Source organism: Rhipicephalus sanguineus, chromosome 1 (assembly GCF_013339695.2).
Source record: "Rhipicephalus sanguineus isolate Rsan-2018 chromosome 1, BIME_Rsan_1.4, whole genome shotgun sequence".
Taxonomy (NCBI): domain Eukaryota; kingdom Metazoa; phylum Arthropoda; class Arachnida; order Ixodida; family Ixodidae; genus Rhipicephalus; species Rhipicephalus sanguineus.
This window is the reverse complement of record NC_051176.1, coordinates 138,300,304-138,321,506: the sequence shown is the minus strand read 5'-3', so window position 1 is coordinate 138,321,506 and position 21,203 is coordinate 138,300,304. Positions and strand designations below refer to the sequence as shown.

The following is a 21,203-nucleotide window of genomic DNA, read 5'->3' as shown; positions in this document are numbered from 1 at the left end:
GATATGCAAGATTGTAAATACAAGCAAATGCTCCCTTAACTGTATGCCAAAGCTGTCCCTTTTGCATATCACGAAGTTTTTTAGCAACGAATTCACACAACTATTCATCATTAAGGACAACTGTAATATGTTCGCACCATTGGCCATGCAAATTTGTGCGGAATAATTTTGTAGTTCATTATATGTACTCACATGCCAGCACAGGTCAGTGGGTTTCTCCACAGAGAGGGGCATACACATTCTGCTTAAAATCTTCGAGAAAAACAGTACGCGAGGGAATTGACAGACGTTATTTATTAGAAAAACCGAAGGATACGAGTGTCAGCCTGCCATCAATCAGGCTTTTTGACCGATTTTCAATCCTTGCTCATGAGCTTTGAACACTGTTTCGCTCTTTTTTGTCGTCACTGTTTGCTTTCATGTCGTATATTTGCACGTCGGTGGGTTTAACATGATGTTTAAGTCATGAACTACTTTCACCAATGATTAGTTGGGAGTTAAGCGGCGTATATCGTGGTCCTATGTGTTCATGTGTGGTTTGCACTCCTGTTATTACCTTGCTGCGGTTTTTAGGAGAAACATTTGGACTAACATTGAAGATCCACAAACTAAACAGCCAATGCGCACTTCTAGCGCGAGTCTCTGACAATGAAAAATGAAATCACGGTTACTAACGGTAAAGCTCCCAAAAAAGCAACGGCCCACTTCACTGACTGAAAGGTCTCGACGTTTAATAACAGCGCGTAGTGTTGACATTCGCGATATGGTTACACAATATCTGTTACAGGCACAAATCAAGTCCAATTCTTGAGCACCGACACACACGCGGCGACCGCAAAGGGAGAACATGCGAAGTGATGTCTCCGCAAAAATAAACAGATCACTCATAAGACGACAGCATTGTATTGCGATACCATGTTAGATACAACAGTTGCCGATGAGAGTTTACGGGAAGTCAGCGCGCTTCTAGATATGTCACTCCGCTTGGCAATGCAGCAGCAAGAGAAAAGAGGTCAGAGAAAAAAACTCTGCTGCTGATACTGCGCTTTCGAAGCTGTCGTTAACGGTGCAACCAGCAGAACTACAGTAACCGAAGTACGATGAACGGTAAAACGAAACAACGGAAAGGTGATGCTGGTAAAAGTTACACAGCACAGGGTAAGGACGCCAGAAAATATGACAAAGTTACAGGCACTCACCTTCACTGCGTTGTGAAACCTTGTATTCAATATCTTTCAGCTACTTTGAATTTTTCTAACTGGATGAGCGCTGTTCACCCATACTATGACACGTAGCTTACACCAGGAGCGAGCATGAAAACATGCACGACATTCGACATCGGAAGAAGAAGTTTCCGACCATCAACATGACCGTGCTCCCTGACCGTATCACTCTTTTTTTTTTTATTGCATTTCTCAATCCTAGCGGTGAGTCATCTAGCGTCAAAATTTCCGCAAGTGCTGGCGATTAGTTTACGCTGTTCGTAATTAGAGGCGCTCATCTCATGTAAATTATATCAAACGTTAGGTAAGCTTATTTTGGCGAATTGAAATTACCCTAAGAAGGGAGAAAAATGAATATTTATTTTCGCTATAATACGGTGCCTGTTTATTATAATTTCGTAACTGCTGTCGTGCATTGCTTTCTCCAGCGACGTGTTTGATAAAAAGGAAAACGGCAGTGAAAGCAATGTGAAATTAACTTGCAGAACCGTCACAAGCGTAGTGCAACAATGCTGATGATTAAGGTCCATTTTTCGCACTTGCTACGTGTTCACTTCAATGTAGCTCATTTTTTGCAGTCTATATATGCCACTGACTGACTGACCTGCCATCTAGGACTAGCTTAAGAATCATTTTTGCCCTAATATATTTAAAAATCACAAGTCTATGGTTGTTTTTTTTTTGCAGTAGATGACGCATGCTTTGTTACGTTTTAAATTTTGCATTCGTTGGGAGTGCTGCAACTGGCAAAGCGGAACCAGCGGAACTGGCATCGAGCCATGCATCGAGCACCGGAGCGCGCCCGCGCGCCTGTTAGTACATGCGCAGGAGAAAATGGCGCGTTATTGTGTTGCGAATGTAGCACCTCATGATCTCAGTGCATAGACACTCGGTCAATGTCACCTGACACCTGACGTTTATCATCACATCAAGCGTTTTGTGCCCTATTAAGTTTTGTAATCGTTTAACGTTCAACCATTCGTCGTGTAGGGCGTCTCAACGTGTGCGAAGATGAGCATTGCAGCGCGAAAGCTGTGCACGTTGTCTGCAGAGCTGTTTCTGCGCAGTCGGCCTAGCGCGCCTCTGTTGCGGCGTTTGTACTGCGAGGAAAGACCAGCTACTTTTGAAAAGAGCATCAATCAGGTAAGTTTTGCGCACGTTGATTCCTTTTCGACGCGCTGTCGTGCGACCACACTCGCGTGGCAAGCTTGGCACATAAATACCGGTGTCACACGGTGCACTGCTGATCGCGATTAAGCCCGATCCTGATCAAATTCTCATCAGTGATTGGCTTCCTTCTGCAGCTTTTGTAAAGAAGCTAATCATGATCAAGAAATTCGATCCGGATCAGGTCCGATCGCGATCAGAAGTGACTGAACAGGTGTAATACGAGCAATACGAGTAAAAGTCGAAAATCTCAAGTTACTGTTACTTCTAGGAAACCCAAGCTCAAGTTTACGGCGCGACGACAGCGCCGCGCTGCGTCTCTGGAGATAAGCTCTGGCGAAACTGGGGGCAAGCGCAGCCGACTCAGCGTCTTTGTCGGCAGCGGGAACGCGCGCACGTGCGTTTCGTCTGTGCGGGGAACTGGGCCGCCATGCCGACAGCTTGGCACGCTGAACCTAGAGGCTTGCTGTGCGAAGCTGCATTTCTGCGTTGGCAGAAGCGACCTCGCGGACTGCCACAACAGTGCAGACAACACCAAGGCACGTGATTCACGTGTGAAACTGTATCGGTTCCCGGGCATGCCGCACGAGAAATAAAGGCGACAAGCGTGGGTCACCGCAGTAAGGAAAATCAAGTATGTCCTAGATGACAGAGCTGTCTCGCCTTCTGTTTTGGCTGTCACAGTTCATCGCTTTTGTTCGTTTCGACTACCTGAATCGGTACATAACGTGGCGCATGCATGCAACGACTCCAGTGATGACTATTCGCTGTCTTCTCACATTGTGAAAGTTCAGTTACGATTGTAGGTGAAACAACTTTGTTTTTTGATTCCCCGTGTTCCTGAGACCTCACTCGTCCACACTCACGTTATACCGTTAGCATTGCGCGCTTGGTTGAATTCAACTGAACGCAGCACATTGTAAAAAGTTCAGCGCCTGTAATTTACACGTCGGGAAGGCTGCTTTATCGTGCCGGAACGGACGTCTGTGCAATTTCATCAAACTTTGACATCGTTCGGTTTGCTTCGTTTTCGTCACTTTATTACGGTGATATATATTTAAGCCGCTAAATATCAATGGCACTTAATACATGCTTTGCAATTGACACCTTGCAGTAGCCACCTTCTGACTGTGTGATTTCTAGCCGCGTTCGCGCAGAGGGTTTTATACGTCTGTAAAGTCGATATCCTCATAATAAGAGAGTGCAAGCATGACGCGAGAGCCTAAAAGACGAGGCGAGTAGTTAAACTTGCTTCACAGTGGTTAAGGCTCAGCTAGGTGCCTCGCATCTTAAAGGGACACTAAAGAGAAACAATGAATTGGTTTAGATTGATAAAGTGTGCTCTGAGAACTCTTGTGTAGTTTATTTCACCACCATAGGTTTATTATTAGAGGAGAAAATCAAGTTCAGTTTCATTTTTAAATTTTGCGCCGAACTTTGTAATTCGCGACGTAAAAGACTTCCAAGAGCATTTAACATATTTTGGCACCACTGGCTCAACGAAATTTCCGCAAACTCGTTATGTCAAGTCTCTGGCCCCCTCAGAGGACAATGTACTTAGATTTAACCGATTAGGAACTACGTAGGCCCAAGCAGGCGCAGTCAAAAATATGTGATGTCACGGCAAATGGTGCAGGAATTCCAAGGTGGCGTCGCGACCTGCATTTTCTTTTTGCGCGTTTTCTTGCTTATTAAGCGTCTTCGCGCAGAAAGCGTGATGTTTTTGGTATCGTGGAAGACTACTTTACTAATGCGAGAAAAATCATTTTGCTCTTTAGTGTCCCTTTAATCAGCGGGTGATGCTCCAGCGGTACAGACGACTTGACTCTAACCTTCTCAGGAAAAAGTGTCATGGCTGTATAATTTCATCTTTTTTCGCACACCGCAAACGTTTGTTCACGAAAGTACACGGCTGCTTTTGCAAGCATGGCATATCAAAACAACAATCATATGATTCATAGTCCACAGCGCAAAACATCGATAGCGTGCATGTGGACCATTACGTATCTTTAACATGACAGAATGAGACTTACCTCGAGGTATACGTCCTACACGGTGTAATCGCGACTTGGGAAGTGCATTTCGCTTTGAGTCGGCCGTCGTTGTCGATCGTCTGCTCTTCACTATAAACGTGATTGACGAGCCTTTCTCCTTTTATCAAGTTCACTTCTCGGAAGTCCCTGTCCAGCTTGAAGAACTTTTTGAAGCCGCACTGTGAACCGTGAGAGCTCTGCACGTGCATGGAAGCAAGCGGCAGCGCGTTGAAAAGAAGGGAAAATGCGCGTTGTTTGCCGCCAGTTTCTATTCTTCTGCCAGAGATAGCGCTGCCTGTCAAGAGTAGCAGCACCACTAAGCGATGCTTGGGGATCCTATGGTACAAGTTCTTGCATGTCTTCTTGCAGTTGTTTCTCAAGACGTGCGCTTTGAGAAATGGTACCATTCGCATTGTTTGTGTAACGTAACTTAATTTGTAGATACAGGTGCCTTAAAAGTAATACGGAGCATGCGAGCTGTGGCCGAACTGGGCAGTGCATGCCAGCGCGCTCTATCAGCAGATGCAACGCAAATAGCGGGAGTGTGTTGGCACACCCGGCTGACCCATCCCAATATTCTGATGCTCACGCTATCACCGGTACGAGAGAAGCCGCGCTGCTGCCATCACTGCTCGTCAGAGGTGTTTTCAATGCTTTATGCATTTGTCTGCCCGCGCCGTGAAGAAAACTTCGGAGGCGTACGCTTTCTGCTTCGCTCGGAATGCACCTGATCATTTTCGCCCCTGACGAGCAGTGATGGCAGCAGCGCGGCTTTGCTCGTACCAGTGATATTGCGAGCATCAGAATATTGGGATGGGTCAGCCGGATGTGCCGATGCAGTCTTGCTATCTACGGCGCATCTGCTGATGGAGCACACTGGCATGCAGTTTTGCCCAGTTTGGTCACAGCTCGCGTGCTCCATTGTACTTTTGTGACACCTGTACTCTACACCTTCGATGTAAGTAGCATGATGTTGCCATCTGGGGCTGGACACATGTCACCGTTTCTTTGTATGGAAGTCATGGTTTTCTTCTTCCCTGCAGGTAACCCTCTTGGGCCGTGTTGGAATAGAGCCCCAGCTGCGTGGCACTGATGCCAATCCAGTCGTTGTGTTCACATTAGCGACAAACAGCAACTACCGCTACGAAACCGGTGAGGTACAGCAGAAGACCCAGTGGCACCGTATCAGCGTGTTCAAGCCATTTCTTCGCAACTCGGTACACCAGTACACGCGCAAGGGCTCTCGAGTGCTGGTCCAGGGACGTTTGGTTTATGGTGAAATAACAGACGCCAAGGGTGCAACCCATGTGACCAGCACGGTGGTGGCCGATGATGTCATTTTCTTGAGCCAAAGTGCGAGAACAGCCAACGCGGAGGAGGAGACCCTTGCAGATGCGAACTTTCAGTGAACAGAGCTTGTGCTGCATGTGTTAAGTAGTGAACTGCAAGTTGTTTATTGTTTCCTCATTACTAACTTGAGAAAGAGCAGTGTTTCGAAATTTCATTTCAAGCATATATAAGCAGATTCAAGCACATATGGGAAGCCTTGGTTTTCTGTCCATACCGTAGCCTTTACCGTAGGCTTTTAGTGCTAAACTTTTGCCTTCTTGATTTTAAGTTCACTTGGTCAGTTAGTTTGCCTGGTTTTAAGAAATATCAGGTTCTGTCCAATGCTATTCCTCTCCCCTTTATATTTTGACACTTTAGTTCAGCCCATTGATATGGGAATATCTGTCGGATGTATGTTTCCATGTTCTTGGCTCTTTGCAAGCATTCGTTTTGGCAGAGCAAAGAGAAGGGATGAATAATGGTAAAATATGTATAAAAGCTGTTTCAAGTGCAGCATCGGCCATTGTTGCAATTGTGTCTTGATTTAGTTTAAGTGGAGGTTCTTGTGAAGGCATGTGTCAAGCTGGTAGCACTTGTTTGTAATTCTGTTCTAGATTATACATACTTCAGCAGGGATTCTCAGCCTTTGTCATGCCAAGTGCAGCCAAGGAGAGAACCCTATATATAAACATGAGGTTTTGTTATAATAGTTCAGTAAAAGGCAATTCATAGTTTTTTACATGTTTACTGTTCTTTGACTGTTTTTCATTCTTGTCAGAGCACTGCAAAACCTTCATTGACCGGGTAAACTAAGTCAAAGGGAATAGTGCTGCCAAAAAGGACATCTTAATGCCATGTCTGCAAAGCATGTGAAAGTGTAGCAAACAGATTAATTTGCAGTGTGTGATGTAGCAGTCACCAGCGTTACAAAGCTAACCAAAATTGTTTAGGCTCTGAATAGTCTTGCATCATTCCGTGCGGTGAATTGCTGTCTTATAGCAAACTAAGAACAGCAACCTGTCGTCTTATTTTACAGCTTGCAACGTCTACTTAACTATGTAGAATACACACTGACGTTTAATGATAACGGTACATTTGACATGAAGAGCAAGTATATAGTGTTCTGCAATTTGTATTACTGTTGAGGTTACACTTGCTTACATCTTTTACCTCTGCTTGGTGCCATTGTGTGTAGCCAGTGATGTCATTACAAGCTATGGCAACTGATGCAATACATGCTAAAATTGGGCATTCTTACAGAGCTCACTGGCTCTAAAAGAATGGGTGAAACTGATTATATACCCTTAGAAGCTGTCACACTGCTGTCTTGCTGAAGAATTGGTAAACTGCACTCACCAGCATGGGCGTCGGCAGGAGGGTGCAAAGGGGCCTCTTGCCCCCCTCAGCACAAAATTCTGCTGACGCCCATGCTCACCAGATTAAAAGAATATTAATCATGCAGTAAATTCATGTGCAGTGCTATTGACACGACAGAAATGTGAAAATACCCTTTGTCCATTGTATAATGCTGAAATATCTGGTGTGTTCTAATTTGTGTTAAGCTGTGCAGTGTGGTAGTACTGGCTGCTAGCAAAGCCTGCATTTTGTTTATGGTATGAAATGCTGATAATTCAGTGACTTTACGAAAAGAATAAATCTTGTACTCAAGACTTGCTGTTAATTTGCCCATGTCGCTTAACCTTAGTCAATAAATGAAGGCAGGGAATTTTGAGGGCTCGTTTCTGTTTGTTTGACACGACCTCAATGAAAACCAGCAGATAATGAAACCAAGGAAGGCATAGGTGACGGTAATTGTACTGTTTTAATTAAGATGTGAAGGAAGTAAGCTGGACGAAAAGACAACAGTGCAGGCCCCAAATTCCCGTCCTTCATTCATTTAAAGCGAGGGTCTCATTCCGGCAGATTTGATGCCTTCAGGTAGTATGCGAGTGTTTATTGGTCAGCTGTCCACTCGGTAAAGGATAATGTGCTACACAGTATTGTACACGTTCCTCTAAAACAGGTACGAATGTTCGTTCCTCGTTCCTTCCAAATCTTGGAACGAGTTCCTGCTACAAGTTCCTTCAATGTGAAAAGAACGCATTCCAATTACTTTTCGAACATTGCAACGTGTCATGTGGTTACTTTATGTTTGATTCTTTAAATGAGAATATAGTGTCGGAAAATCCTGAGGCGAAATAAAGCGAGCTATTTAAAACTCCCATCGAACTACGTATATCATATGAATTCGAATGTTGCTAGCAGCAGATTATCCGGAGATAAAAAGAACGCAAGGAAACGCACCTAGACAATTTTTGGGGGGGAGCCCCGGATGTATATTGCCACGGGGTCGTGACGTGGATGAAAGCTGCAGTCGGCTTGTTCAAGACTAAACTTTATATTTGGGCGAACCTGTGCCCAGTAAACAAGAACTACAAGCGATACACGGATAGCGGCGAACAGAGCGTCGACTGTCGATGAACTGATCTGCAGTAAGGCACGTCGGCATTTATACATGCGGCATCGAACATTTGAGCTTTATCGCTGGTGGCAGCATTAGTTCTAGAATAATCTTAACTGTTCGCGTTTGCGCGCTCAAGCCTATAAGAAGATTCTAAAATAATCAGGAAGGTTCCCAGACATTAGGGTGCTGCTTGCGCAAGGCAGCGGCTACGTGTGCAACGCACTTATAGTTAGGTAAAAATTACAAAAGAAGCGCGTGTGGCAATATACTCCACACATGTCTAACTGCAACACTGGTGCTAGTCTATTACAAATGCAGCACATACAGCACTTTCAACTTCGGCCTTCAGATGTGCTGTAGGATACTGCGCTTCAGATGTACTAATAGGAAGTTACTCACATGCACCGATATAATTAAATGCCTTCAACAAGAAACCACATCGGAGTTAGTAATACATAGTCGTTTATTGAATGCTGATTTGATATGACAGTATGATTTTCAGAAAGGAAGGAAGCAGAAAGGCACGAACATTGACTAGCATCGGGCGCGTAATCCAAAGTTTGCAGGTTTGGTCCCTGCCGGTGGCAAGTTGTCTTTTCGTCCACTTTACTTTCTTCACACCTATGTCACAATTACTACAATACACTTAAAACCCGGGTGTCGGAACGAAATGTTTTTCGTTTCGGTTTTAGTTTCGTTCCACTGCAAAAAGTTCCGTTCCGTTTCTGTTCCAGAACGAAAAAAAAAATGTTCCGTAACGGTTCGTAACGGTTTTTTTTTGTTTGTTTGAAAAAAATTTGATGTTAAGGTAATCATGAAAAAAAAGAAACATTGGATTTGTGATGTAATTACTTGGCTTCCTCTTAAGAAAGCGGGACAAGGGTAAAACACGTTCTTCAGGGAAGCGGCAGTAAGTGTACCATGAATTCCTACCAACTAGCACAAACCAGAATACCCTTCAAAGACATAGTATTTATTTTCTCAATATTCAATTACGATTTTTTTAGTGGGCTCAATGCTTTGTGTCAAGGGAGTGAGCATGATCTCAGAAGCAGCACGTCATTGAGTGTACTCTCTGATGTGCGAGACCGACTGTTCTGATAAAAAGATCGCCAGGCCTGCACGGAACGCGCAGCACAGTCACAGCGAAAGCTGGAAGAGCGGACTTTGTAGAGCCCGTTGTAGAGTCTCTCGGGGCAACTAATACAAGTACGCATGCAAGGTACTCACTACGCCATAAATCATCGTAATTTTTCTGAAGTAGCGAAGTCCCCACTATACCATTTTTTGTCATTCTTCGGAGAATCGTGGTACTCGCTACACATCTGTAAGGCGTTATGTGCGCTTTGTGCTGGGGCTGATGACGACGAAGAATTATGGCTGAGCACTTCGCAGTGGGTGGGAAGCATTAAACCACGCAGCCTTTGCTCAATTAGCATTGTGTGATGACTGGTTGTTGTTTTACTCTTCTGCCACGCTGTATTACATATGTTAACACGATTCCTTGCCCGATATGACACCCGTATAGAGTATTTTTGCGGAGTTACAAGCACCAGCGTGGCACTGTGGTGGAACACTCGACTGTCACGCAGAGGGCGCGGATTAAAATCCCATCCGATCCTAGAAATTTGTTTCTCATTTCATTTTTTATTTCATGCGATGGCGGTCACGGACACCAACGGCGGCGGACAACTATGGCATCAAAATCTGCTACTGTGATCTCATAACAGCCTTCGCTGTAACAAACTCCAGCGCCGACAATGCCCTCTCCACTTTGGCCTGCATGACAGCCGCGCAAAAGTCCACTTGCGTTAATATAAACATCTCTGGTTGCCACTGTTTTCGTTTTTCGCACAATTTCAACATATCTTTGCTTTGGAATTCCTGCCTGAGGTACGCGCTAATACTGCACCCCGAGATATGCTCACACTGCATGAGCTCAGTTGTTCCAGATTGCGAAGTTTTCTCGTGAACTGAAAAATGATTTCGGTTTCACTCCAGAACGAAATAGATAAAGTTTCGGTTACGTTTTTCGTTCCAGTCAAAAATATCGTTTTTTTTTTTCGTTTTCGGTTTCCGTTCCGTTCCGACACACTGCTTAAAACAGCACAGTTACCCCCCTATTCAGAAACGCTCCTCGACTCGAACTTGACTTGCCACCGCCTTGGGCAGCGCGTTCAAAACGCGTTTGTGCTGCCTTGGCACAGCCTAAAGGCAGCGCGTTCAAAATGCGTTGAAGGCGGTGGCAAGTCAAGTTCAAGTGAAGGAGCGTTTCTGAATATGGGGGTTAATGTCCCCTATACCTTCCTTGGCTTCATTATCTGCTGGTTTTCATTAACCATAGTCAAGAAATTTATAAATGTAGTCTGACATCTGTGTCTCAAGATGCATGTGCAGTGTTCTTACTTTCCTAGAATTTGCGTTGCTTTACCTGCTGCAGTGCCATAACAACTATGGTATACTGTTGCTGAGCTCACCATTGCCGAGTTCAATTCCCAGAAATGGCAGCCACGTTACAGAGGCAGAATGCAAAAACGTGTGGCAGCTCTGTGAAACCCGAGGAAGTGCGTCGCACGGGCACACTCTTAGAAAAAAAGGTCGGCATATTCACTAACTAAATGCTAATCGTTTACGTGTCACAAAAAGCACTAGCCTCTTAGTAAGTGAAGGTAGTAAAATGCAGGTTAGTGAAATTTGCTACCATGTTAGTAAGTGGATAGTTCTAGCTCGAATGGTTAGTCCGTTACTAAATTGTTAGTAACCACACTAGCAACGTAGTAACCGTACCAACTCCTGTGGACTACAATTACCCAACTAAAGGTCTACACTTATTTTGTTTATATGTGCCTGCGCATTGCCATATCAAGTTGATTCTACTGCAAAAGCATGTATAAGGCGAAATGAAAAAAAAAAATGGCACGACATTCTTCTCTTACACTAATTAATAACCGCTAATTATTTCAAGTAATCACAATGGTAAGTACAAATTACAGGAACGTACCTAGAGGCATGGACGGACCACAAACGAGAACACACACTTAAGCCACACACAGAATATAGGGACTTCTACGTACCTGATATTTACTCTTACAGCAGTTTAACGGCTCTTTATGTGCCTACTTTGGAATAGCACACACTGAACCGGTAAGCAGCCATATAAGTTAGAGAAATAATCTATGATTTTTAGCCAGTATCTTGTATCCCACTGTTTGCGTATATGCACGCTATCACATAGCACGGAACTATTATTCTATACATAATCTAGAAAATTAAAGTTTTGTCTAGTTTTTGCATAAGACTATCACAATTACGGCATACTATACCACGGCATCTACGGAGCATCTGGCAACCTAGCTATCTTAGTAATTACCAAGTTAAAGACACTAAGAAAGGCTGCCTCGTTAGTAACGGCAAAATTTACTAGATTTACTAGCTGCTGCCTAGTAAAGGGATGCCGCTAAGGTAGTAAAATACGCTCGAAACTAGTAAATGCATGCATGTACTAACTGTTTACTAACCTTTTTTTTTTTTTTCTAAGAGTGCACCCAGCGATTCCCGTTCGTAGAGTTCTCACTGCTCCGTTTACCAAAGCGTCAGACCACCTAAGATCGGCCAGGGGGCGCTGGGGCGCTGCTTCGCACGCGTTTCGCCGCCTTTGGTAGAATATTCTAGTACACTCTACTAGGGACCATAACTACAGTGTACTAGAACACTCTACCATAACTCTACCTTTGGCCTTTCTTGCAAAAACCGGTGGTTGCTCTCCCCGCACCTGCCTTTTGACTGCGCTGTCTCAGCACGTTCGCGCACCCTGCACGCGCTGTTCTCTGCTTGCCGTGCACGTGCAGCTTCACGTGTCGCTTGCTCTGAAGGTTTAGATGGAAAAAACGTTTTCACAGTGTGAATCTCACCTGAGGAGGGCGGTTGATCGACCACCTTTGAAGGACCGACCAGGTCGTCAACGACGATGCTGTTTGTGCGAGCGCTACGTGCGTGCCGATGGTGAACGGCCACATTTCCATGACATGAATAGGGAGGTGACTGAGGTGACTGCGCGAGTTCTGTATTTATGTTACCGGTAAAACGCACCTTCGTTGCGTCAGTCGTGTCGGCTCGGAGCTGTCAGCAAACATCCACCACGCTTTCGCATGCGTTTTCGACTGATAACTTTCGATTGCTTAGATACCAAGTTTGTCGTGCGGCTTTAAACTTATTATGAGCTCAGTGTGAAAAGCATAAATTTACATCTACCCTGTTGAGTCATGCACTGGCAGCATTGCAATGCACAGTGTTCAGTTTTCGTTGTAGTTTCACTTTTGCCGAGGTTTGCATCGAATGATAACAACGTCGGATCGCAAGTTTAAAGGACCCCTGACAGCAAAATTTTTGTTGGTGACTTTTTTACTGTAATTTGTAGCTTTGGGTCTGGTAATCCCTAAGTTAAATCGTGAATGCTGTAGCGTATCGTATAAATAATTCTAGCGTAGTTAATTGTGACCATTTTAGCGTCGCTTCAAAACGCCCGCCTAAAAACCACAACAAACTAGCGACCCATGCGGGGGAGCGTCAAAGACCACGTGCACTCAAGCTGTGGTGACGTTGAAAGCGCGGTTTTCAAATCGGGGCCCCGCGCGCGGTAGAGATTGAAAGTATGTGGGCGCCTCGGTATGGGTTAAACCTGTTAATCGCGTGACCCCTCAAGAATACCTCGAGAGCAGGCCGACAACAGAGCGAGAGGGGTGCGGAACAATAGGCCTCGCCGGGTGCCAGTCGTCGTATTGTGCACGTGCGCCCCGCAAACCTTCTGTGACGTCCACAATACTCGCTTTACTCGTGGAACGTCACGCGGGGCCTCTATCTACGTCATACCAGGATGTCGCAAGGTGCAGCCAACTCAAGTGAGCACTCATGCTTACTTTAAAACCAAATTAAGATATCTTAAAGGCAACGTTCGTCGCTAATAATCGGTCAGATGTGCCCCCGTATACAGGAAAGTCAAACAACACAGACATCTCGTGGTTTCAATTTTGGTGTCAGGGGTCCTTTAATGTCACCTTGGATTTTTTAGAGCTCCCTTTGACAGCATAATGATACGCGCAAAAAAAAAAAAAAAATCATGCCCACTTCGACCATGCATGTTTCTTGCAGAGGCATGTTTCATTTCGGATAATGTCGACGCCTGATCATGCACCGTGTTCGCGGATTCGAATGTCGCGTGGGTGTTCTCTGATGTCGCTTTGGTTGTTTCGACAGCTCGCTTGGTCAGCACCATACTATCAATACCCACTGGGATCGCGCATGTTTATAATTATGCTGAGATTTGTGCCCGATGATAAGCGCGCCTGATTTCGCGAAGCTCGCTTCAAGTAACGGAACATCACGAAATTTCATGTCAGCTTTGCAATGGAGCGAACTTGGGCGTGTTGGTTAAGCATGATGAACCATGCAGCGCGAGTAAACAACGGGGACACAGGAAGGGAACACACACAGCGCTGACTTACAACAAAATTTATTGAAGCATCATTTCACATATATGCAGGGGATCAGCCAACCATTGCGCATGTCATAGCAGATAACTTTCTGATCAACTTGGAAAAGCAGAATGAAGAAATTGCAATTCTTTATCTGATAAAAATATCGACGCCGAACTAACACATTTGTCACCCAACCTTTGAATCATCTCTGTTTCAATTATTTCTCGGACATATTTATTTCTATGTTTACAAACCACGTCAGCTTCCTGAAAGACTGGTTTGCACGTGCAGTCATTACAGTGCAGAGCGAGAAGGCTTCCCTGTCCTTTCGGTGACATTGCTGGCATGCTCACGAAACCTTTCATTGATACATCGACCCGTTTGGCCGATGTAATGTTTACCACAACTTAGCGGTATAGAATAAACTAAACCTACTGCGCAGTCTTGAAAAGGCGCTCGGTGTTTCTTTGCCCAAGAAACTGCTTCGTCGATAGCTCTGTCTGGTTGAGTTAACCTACACAGAAGCCAAGCTAAGCGGGGCCGAGAATGCAGTTGGAACATGTGACTTCTGAGCGATTCGTTTGAGATTGTGTGCCGCCTTATGAATGCAAGGGATGACCACTTTCTTCTTCGTGTGCTCGGTATTTTATCTGCAAATAATAAGAAAAATGGTCCCTAAATGCGCCAAAATAGAAGTTAAAAGTAGCCAGAACGTAGCCATGGCGCCAACTTGAAATTTTCGTCGTCAGACGGGGTCGTAAAGTAGCCAATTTGGCGCAAGGTAGGTGCACCAACGGCAACCCTGCTTCGAGTGTTCTTGGCGCGAGCAAAATTATATAAAAATTGAAAATTTTTGATATTTGTGTCCAGAAACATGGCAGGAACATATCTAAGAAGAGGTATACCAAGGGGTCGACAGAAGGAGTTCTCATCGTCGTAAGCGGAAGTTACGTACGCCGTAGGTATGGTTGGCAAATTACTGTCAGTGGCCGGAGCCGGAACACACTTGTGAAACTGCATTCGTATTGCCCGGTTGTATGATCGAGATGTCTTAAATGGCGGATGCATGCAGTCTGGTTGGAATTCGAGGCTGCACCTTTTCTTTCTGGCACTGCTTTTCTTGTGTCCAGTCAATGGACACTGTAGGGTTGAAGCAGGGCCGTAGCCAGAAATTTTTTTCGGTGGGGGGGGGGGGGGGGGGGGGGCTGGGTATGTTAGTTCGTGTGTTTGTGTGGGTGCGTGTATATGTTTACATGCAAAATTCAAAAATTTCAGAAAAGGGGAGTGGTGTTTTGACCCCCTCCCCTTCTGGCTACGCTAGTGGGGCGTAGGTAAAGGAGGTATCGGGAATGAGAACTCCGTGATAAAGAATTAACTGTGGGAAATATGCGCTTGCGCTGAGCCGTACTCCTGGAAAGGCTGCAGGGGATAGCACCATAATCTTCTCAAGAACCACATCAGCAGCGGGTGGAAGCTGGAAGGGGTTGAGGTGGCGTCCCTCAAGGAATTAGTGTTGTATTGTGCTACTGGACGCGGCTGGTGGAAATGGAGCCCTTGTGTGGGACGAACGCGCTAATGCCGCGGTATGCGGCAAGTGGTACTTGTGCTTCCGCTAGAACTAGCGCGAAAATCCACAGCGTGAGTATAAGTCTATGGACCTCCGGGTCGCCAATGCCGTGACAGCGAGGTCGCTTCGATCGTTTATTAAAGGTTTATGAGGCAGGTCATGGGCTTCTAGACGTGATGCAGCAACCGTGCCAAGGTTTCAGCCGCACCCTCAGGGATCCAGCCCATAGTTTCCTGCGCATGCCTCTCGTTCTTCCCGACCTAATGCCTGAAGCTGTCACAGTTCAAACGACGCATTCATTTGCATTTGCGAAGAGCGCTGTTCTGTTAGAGCGGTCATTTTTTTTTTAAATAGAGCACATGACTGGGAAACGGGGCCCCGGTCAGCACATGTATACTTGTGGTTCTCGAACTTGGGGATCCCAGCGGTGACGGTGAAAGAATAAGGATGTCGACGATATAACAACGTTGTCACGGCGACGGCCTCATGATTTGAAAGGGTGGGCGATGCAGATATGACAATCACGGCGTGACAGTGACGTCAGTCCATGACGATGCTAATGGCGGCAATAATATATGCAGGGTATGTTTTTTTTAACAGCGGAGCTATTTAAGCTGGAGGTAAGGCCGTTATTTCCGCACACAACTCGGCGGGTATGTGCCACAGAAAGCGGGTATGTACTAACTAAGCAGCTTCTAGCATAGCGTAGCCATGCATAGTGAAACTGAAGTGAGGGTGAGGAGGAGTGATGTGAAGGTGAGGAGGAAGGAAAGAAGGAGGGGACAGGGTTAAGCATGGCATAGCCTTGTATGGTATAGTTGAGCCAGGGGATGGCAAATGGAAGTGAGGGTGAGGAAAAGGAAAGGTGGAGAGAGGCCAAATAGAAATAGATAAGAAAAGAAAGACGAAAGAAAGAAAGATGTAGAAAAAGATAGAAACATGAAAGAAAGAATAAGGAGAAGAAAGAACTCAATCTGCGTTCGCCATGTGGTGGCGGTTGCTTGGCAGCTCCGCTTTTTACTCAGATTGCACAGGCGTGGAACTGGCTTTAATTTTTTTTTAAACAATACAGATTTTTTTTAGAAAGATGCTCTCACATTCGGGCACCTGTCGTCTTCGCTCACGAACTCTACGCTAGTGGTAATGACGCCATTGCTTTCTGCACTGAACTGAACACGATACAAGGAACGCACTGTAATGCAAAACTCGAGGGCAATATTTGGGTGCATGGCCCCTTTAAGTGTAGTTTGACTGCAGTGAAAAATTCTGCAGGTGTTACACTCTTGTAAAACAAGAAGGCGAAAGCCTGGATGTGCTCACGTAAGATAAATGCCTTTGTATGTATTTTTTTTTTTTCAAAGGTGTGTAGATTTTAGCGAAGAACCCACCACGCGTCTGTAAGACAAGTAAAATACGCGTGCCTGCGTAATTACGCACTTTGTTAAGGCTGTGGATGACGGTGATTATGATGATGGCCCTGGGTTCGATTCCGGCTGGGACCCTATTTTTTTCTTTCTTTTTTTCTCTCAGAACAGTGTCGAGGGCTTTTTGGGTGGGACGGCGCGGTTTTCGCTCGTCTCTGCGCAATGCCGACGCCAAGGGCGCCACCAACACAGATACCTACAGGTTTCGCCTTATGCTAGATACGATCTTCGCGGAAACCGTAAAATAAAATGTATCATCCCAAAATCGCACTATCCAGAGCAAGCTCCAGAAAGTACGATGATAGAAAGGGTTGTGTCGGTAAAAATTAATGCTAACTTAATAAAGTTTGAAACAACAGACTATGCCCTGCCTACTGCACCGGAGTATTGCAGGCTACCGAATCGAAAAAAAAAAATGAATAGGACAGACGTCAAAAGAAGATTTTGAAGAGAGGGGAAATAAAAAAGAGTATTACCACCGGCTAGGAAACCACAGCCAAGGGAACAAGCCGGTAGATTAGCGCATTTTATTAATCTTATTTTTGTCTACTACACATAATTTATACAGATTTGACGTTTCGAAGTCTTGTTCCATGAGTTTGCGTGAGTTGCAATTGCTCTTGATTTACACAAATAGTTCCGTCTTCGACAGCTTAACTTGAGTGCATGTATCTTTGTTGATTCTTCTCTCTTGTTGTGTTTTCGCCATCTGGGTTCTGGTGCTCCCTCTTCCTCTCCGAGTCCTGTGAAGACCGGCCGAGGACTCTGAAGATCGACAACCGGTTCTTCCCCTGCATTTTCCCCCTCAGGCGTAACTAACTCAAAAGCGAAGGTTCATGTGACGCCGAGTGATACTGTTCCTCACAACACATTACGCTTAGCAGCTGCACTCGCCACCACACGAACCGCTGTCAACGTATTTTTATTCAGCTACGTTGAAAGAGCTCGTCGATAAGCGCTGAAATTTATTCTTTTCAATGTCTGTGTAAATATTCTGGAATTAAAAAAAAAATAAGTTGCCATTTTTTCACTCAGCTGAGCATTTGCGATGAAGATGAAATATTATTTAAGTTATTTAACTGGAATGTAATGCTAGGGGTTTAGAAATACCAGTAAAAGCCCGCTTCTGCAATCGTATCATCCAATTGTGATCACGCGATCACATCAACCGTAAGAACATGTATCGTTGTTATGGGACTTTGGCCGGGGTGGAGGGTCGAGGATCTACGTATTATCCCGATAAACGTGTTATGCATAATCGGATCAACGAGACTGCACTGCAGTTGCATGTCGAATTACTTTGTTTCCTTTTCACATTAAAATACATGCAAATGCTGCCAGTCAGTTTTTTACAGTTACCTCTCATACTGCCCTGCGAACGAAATCCTCACGGCTACTGTTGGCACAAGGTTCTGAAGCATCACAGAAAGGCGCATCGAATGCGAATGGAAAGTACATAAGGTGTATCGCAGTTTTCACGCTTTCTCATACGGGTGGATCCGTTCTGGACTTGGAGATGTCGGAAATGGTCCCTGGGCATACAACCTACTTATAAAGCTCTCTGAACGAAGTGCGGTGACCCACACATTAAGCGCATATATGTGTCTACAACTGGTGCACCAGGCTTAGCTCTTCTTTTTTTTTTTTTTTCGCGTTGTCCTGTCCGTTATACCGACGCCCACTCGGCAATATGGTAATATGGTCGAGTCAATAGGAGGTAGTACGCTCAAAGCAGACAAAACGGCACTGTCTGCGAAAGTCGAAAATGTTGGTTCAGTTGGTGGAAGGAACACTGTGGCGCAGTGGCCCATGCCCACTCTGGGAGAGATTGGCCACGAATTGACTAGCACAAACGTGGTTCCTTTAGAGTAAGAGTCAAGTGCTAAGCTGAGCTAGTTGTGATATCGAATTCACATTATCAATCGGCGCTGAAATTGACATTGACGCAACATAACAACGCAACATATCAACATGAGTAATCAAATATGCGCCACACAAGTGTAGGCACCAGTGCTGCAAATTCCACAGGGGGGAAGGTCCGTGTGAATCCGAATTATAGCAATGCATTGGTGAAGGCACACGAAGTAAATAAGTCAATGATGGGATCGAAATTCGGAAGTTGGCTTACACAAGGCTCATTCAAGCAGTATACTACATCTCAAGAAAGGAAGGCAGCCAGGGGCTACAATCCTTACACCGTCCCCCTCCCTCCCTCTCTTCCGCGGATGAACTTGGAGAGGGCGATAGCAGCCTTGATCTCCCACAAGTGACACCTGTGGGTGCAAACAGCTTAAATCATGCGGGAGTCAATGATACACATGATAATTTCAACGAGGAATAAGCGAAAACAGCACTAGGCTGCTTAGCCTAGTGCCTGGAGCTACGTTGGGAAGTACCCTCTAAAGTTCTCATTTGTTGAGCCGTTCCACAGCGATTTCGTGTCTTTTTAAATCTCGTCACATGCCCGAAATACCGTTCCAGTAGCACACTTTTTTACTGCCGCCGCGATGGCATTATGGTTACTTCGCTCGGTCGCTGACCCGAAAGACGCCGGTTCGATCCCGGTCGCATTTCGATGGAGGCGAAATACTAGCGGGCCATTTACTGTGCGATGTCAGCGTGAGTTAAAGTGGTAGAAATTATCCGGAGCCCTCTCATAGCATGAGCCACTTTGGGACACTAAACCCCGTTACCCAACCAACCAAACAACAAACCAACTTTCTTTACTTGAAGAGCAGGAAGAACGAAAGCAGCAGGACTGGTAAGTCTGATGAGTGTAGGAAAGGTGCATCGCAGACAACAGATGGGTGTGTCTAGATAAGATCGAACACGAGGTCCCGGTCAGCATTCCCGATTTTGATGAAATTTACTGTAGGTCTAGGCATTACACCCAGAACAATGGTTTCGCAGTTAGTTTTGCGAAAAAAAATTTCGTTCGCCTGAAAAAAATACAAATTTTGGCCGCAAAAAACACTTTTCCGCCAATTTCGCGATTTCTGAATTTTGAGCGCACCTAGGGAAGAAACTGTGCACTTCTTCGCCACAATATTTATTCCCCTTAAAGAACAAATGAAATACAATCTTATGAGTCTATTATTTTTCTTGCTTGTCGAAGCACTTTTGAAGAAAAATATCACAAACTTGGCAAATCGCACAAAATAGCTGTATTTCAGGAATTTAGTGCTGCTAGCACGTTAAAGTGAGGATAATAAAAATCGGTACATATTAACTTTGATACTTTTGCTCTCTTTTAAAATAATTTGCGTGGTTTTATCCCGCATCGTTTTACTCGATATTTGGGCTGAAACGTAAGTCATTTACCAAAAACGCCGAAATTTGAAAATGATTTTCTCAAAAAGGCCATTTTTAATTTTTTTTAAAAATCCCTCTGATTGAAGTCAAGGACGTGATCTACCATTCTGCAGAAAAAACCTTGCATTATTTTGGTTGCTAACAAGTTATAGTGCGTCAAATGTGACTATGCCATCCCAGCGGCCGCGTCGTTAGTTATGTGCTGAAACTCGGATATAAGTTGTTGAAAATACTTGTACGTGACATAATCACAAATCAGCAGCTCCACACCAACAAATGCGCAGCCAGGTGTCACGGTTCAGCAAGCTTTGTCTTGCGATCAGCCGTTTGACAAGCCCGCAGCAGCGGCCGCTCGATGCTGCGGGCAGTCACGTTACATTAGTGCCGCTTTCACTGCGGATGAGATCCGCTTGCGCGCAAAACTACACTCAGAGGACAAACGAGAGAAGGAATGCATCACTGTGAACGTTAAAGGCTGTTAAGTGCCAACAAATGTCATACTATGCAACGAAAACTCTGCCGGCAATTTCCCAGTGAGCGCCTCCAGTAGTGCGCTTGCAGCCCAGATGCACTTGCAGCCACGCCCCAACTACGCCCCAACCGACGTATCGATTCAGGTTCCCCATTGTCCCCATTACCTTATTTATGCCATGGAGGCTGAACAAAAGTATACTAAATAATGACATGGAGTTTTACGCTCAGTACTTGCGCAAATTCTCGCTTCCCTTCACCGCAATACAGTATGTATGCTTCACCACATTGCGAAATTGCATTGCGGCGAAGACTTCATAAAACACAAGGTTGGACATGGGTGCACAAGTCAGGAACCTAAAAAGTCACAGTTTCGCCACAAGGGCGAAGCAATGAATGCGATAGCAACAAATTAGAATGTCGCACGAAGAACGGCAAGCAGCTCGGAACTTGCAGCGCGCTGCTCAAGCACAAAGGACGCACGAAAAGAACACACCCAGGACGAGCGCAAACTAACAACTGTCTCAGCTCGACACTTGCAGTGCTTAAACACAAAGAAGAACGCACGAAAAGAACGCACATGCATATAGGCGTGCGCAGGGTTCCCCTTCAGAGGGGGGGGGGGCGGAGGGCGAAGGTTCATCGTGGAGTCCCCCCCCCCCTATTAAGTCAATGTTTGGGGTAGACTTTGTGTCCCCCTCTTCTTCGGTGACTAGGGGGCGCGCCCCCCTGCCCCCCC

The 21,203-nt window shown here is 45.3% G+C and overlaps 2 protein-coding genes across 2 annotated transcripts in view; one reads left to right on the top strand and one right to left on the bottom strand.

The window, feature by feature from the left end:
* LOC119398955 (STAM-binding protein) overlaps positions 1-1,427 on the bottom strand; it is a 50,364-nt gene extending 48,937 nt beyond the window's left edge. Inside the window, exon 1 of the mRNA XM_037665775.2 lies at positions 1,200-1,427. The gene's annotated coding sequence lies outside the window, so the exon portion shown is untranslated. The remainder of the gene's footprint in view (positions 1-1,199) is intronic.
* A 597-nt stretch (positions 1,428-2,024) lies between these two features.
* Positions 2,025-7,420, top strand: LOC119398966 (single-stranded DNA-binding protein, mitochondrial). Its single transcript, XM_037665785.2, has 2 exons — positions 2,025-2,366; positions 5,467-7,420. Exons 1-2 carry the CDS (start codon positions 2,235-2,237, stop codon positions 5,830-5,832), a joined length of 498 nt encoding a protein of 165 aa, XP_037521713.1. The 5' UTR covers positions 2,025-2,234; the 3' UTR covers positions 5,833-7,420.
* The last annotated feature ends 13,783 nt before the right edge of the window (positions 7,421-21,203 follow it).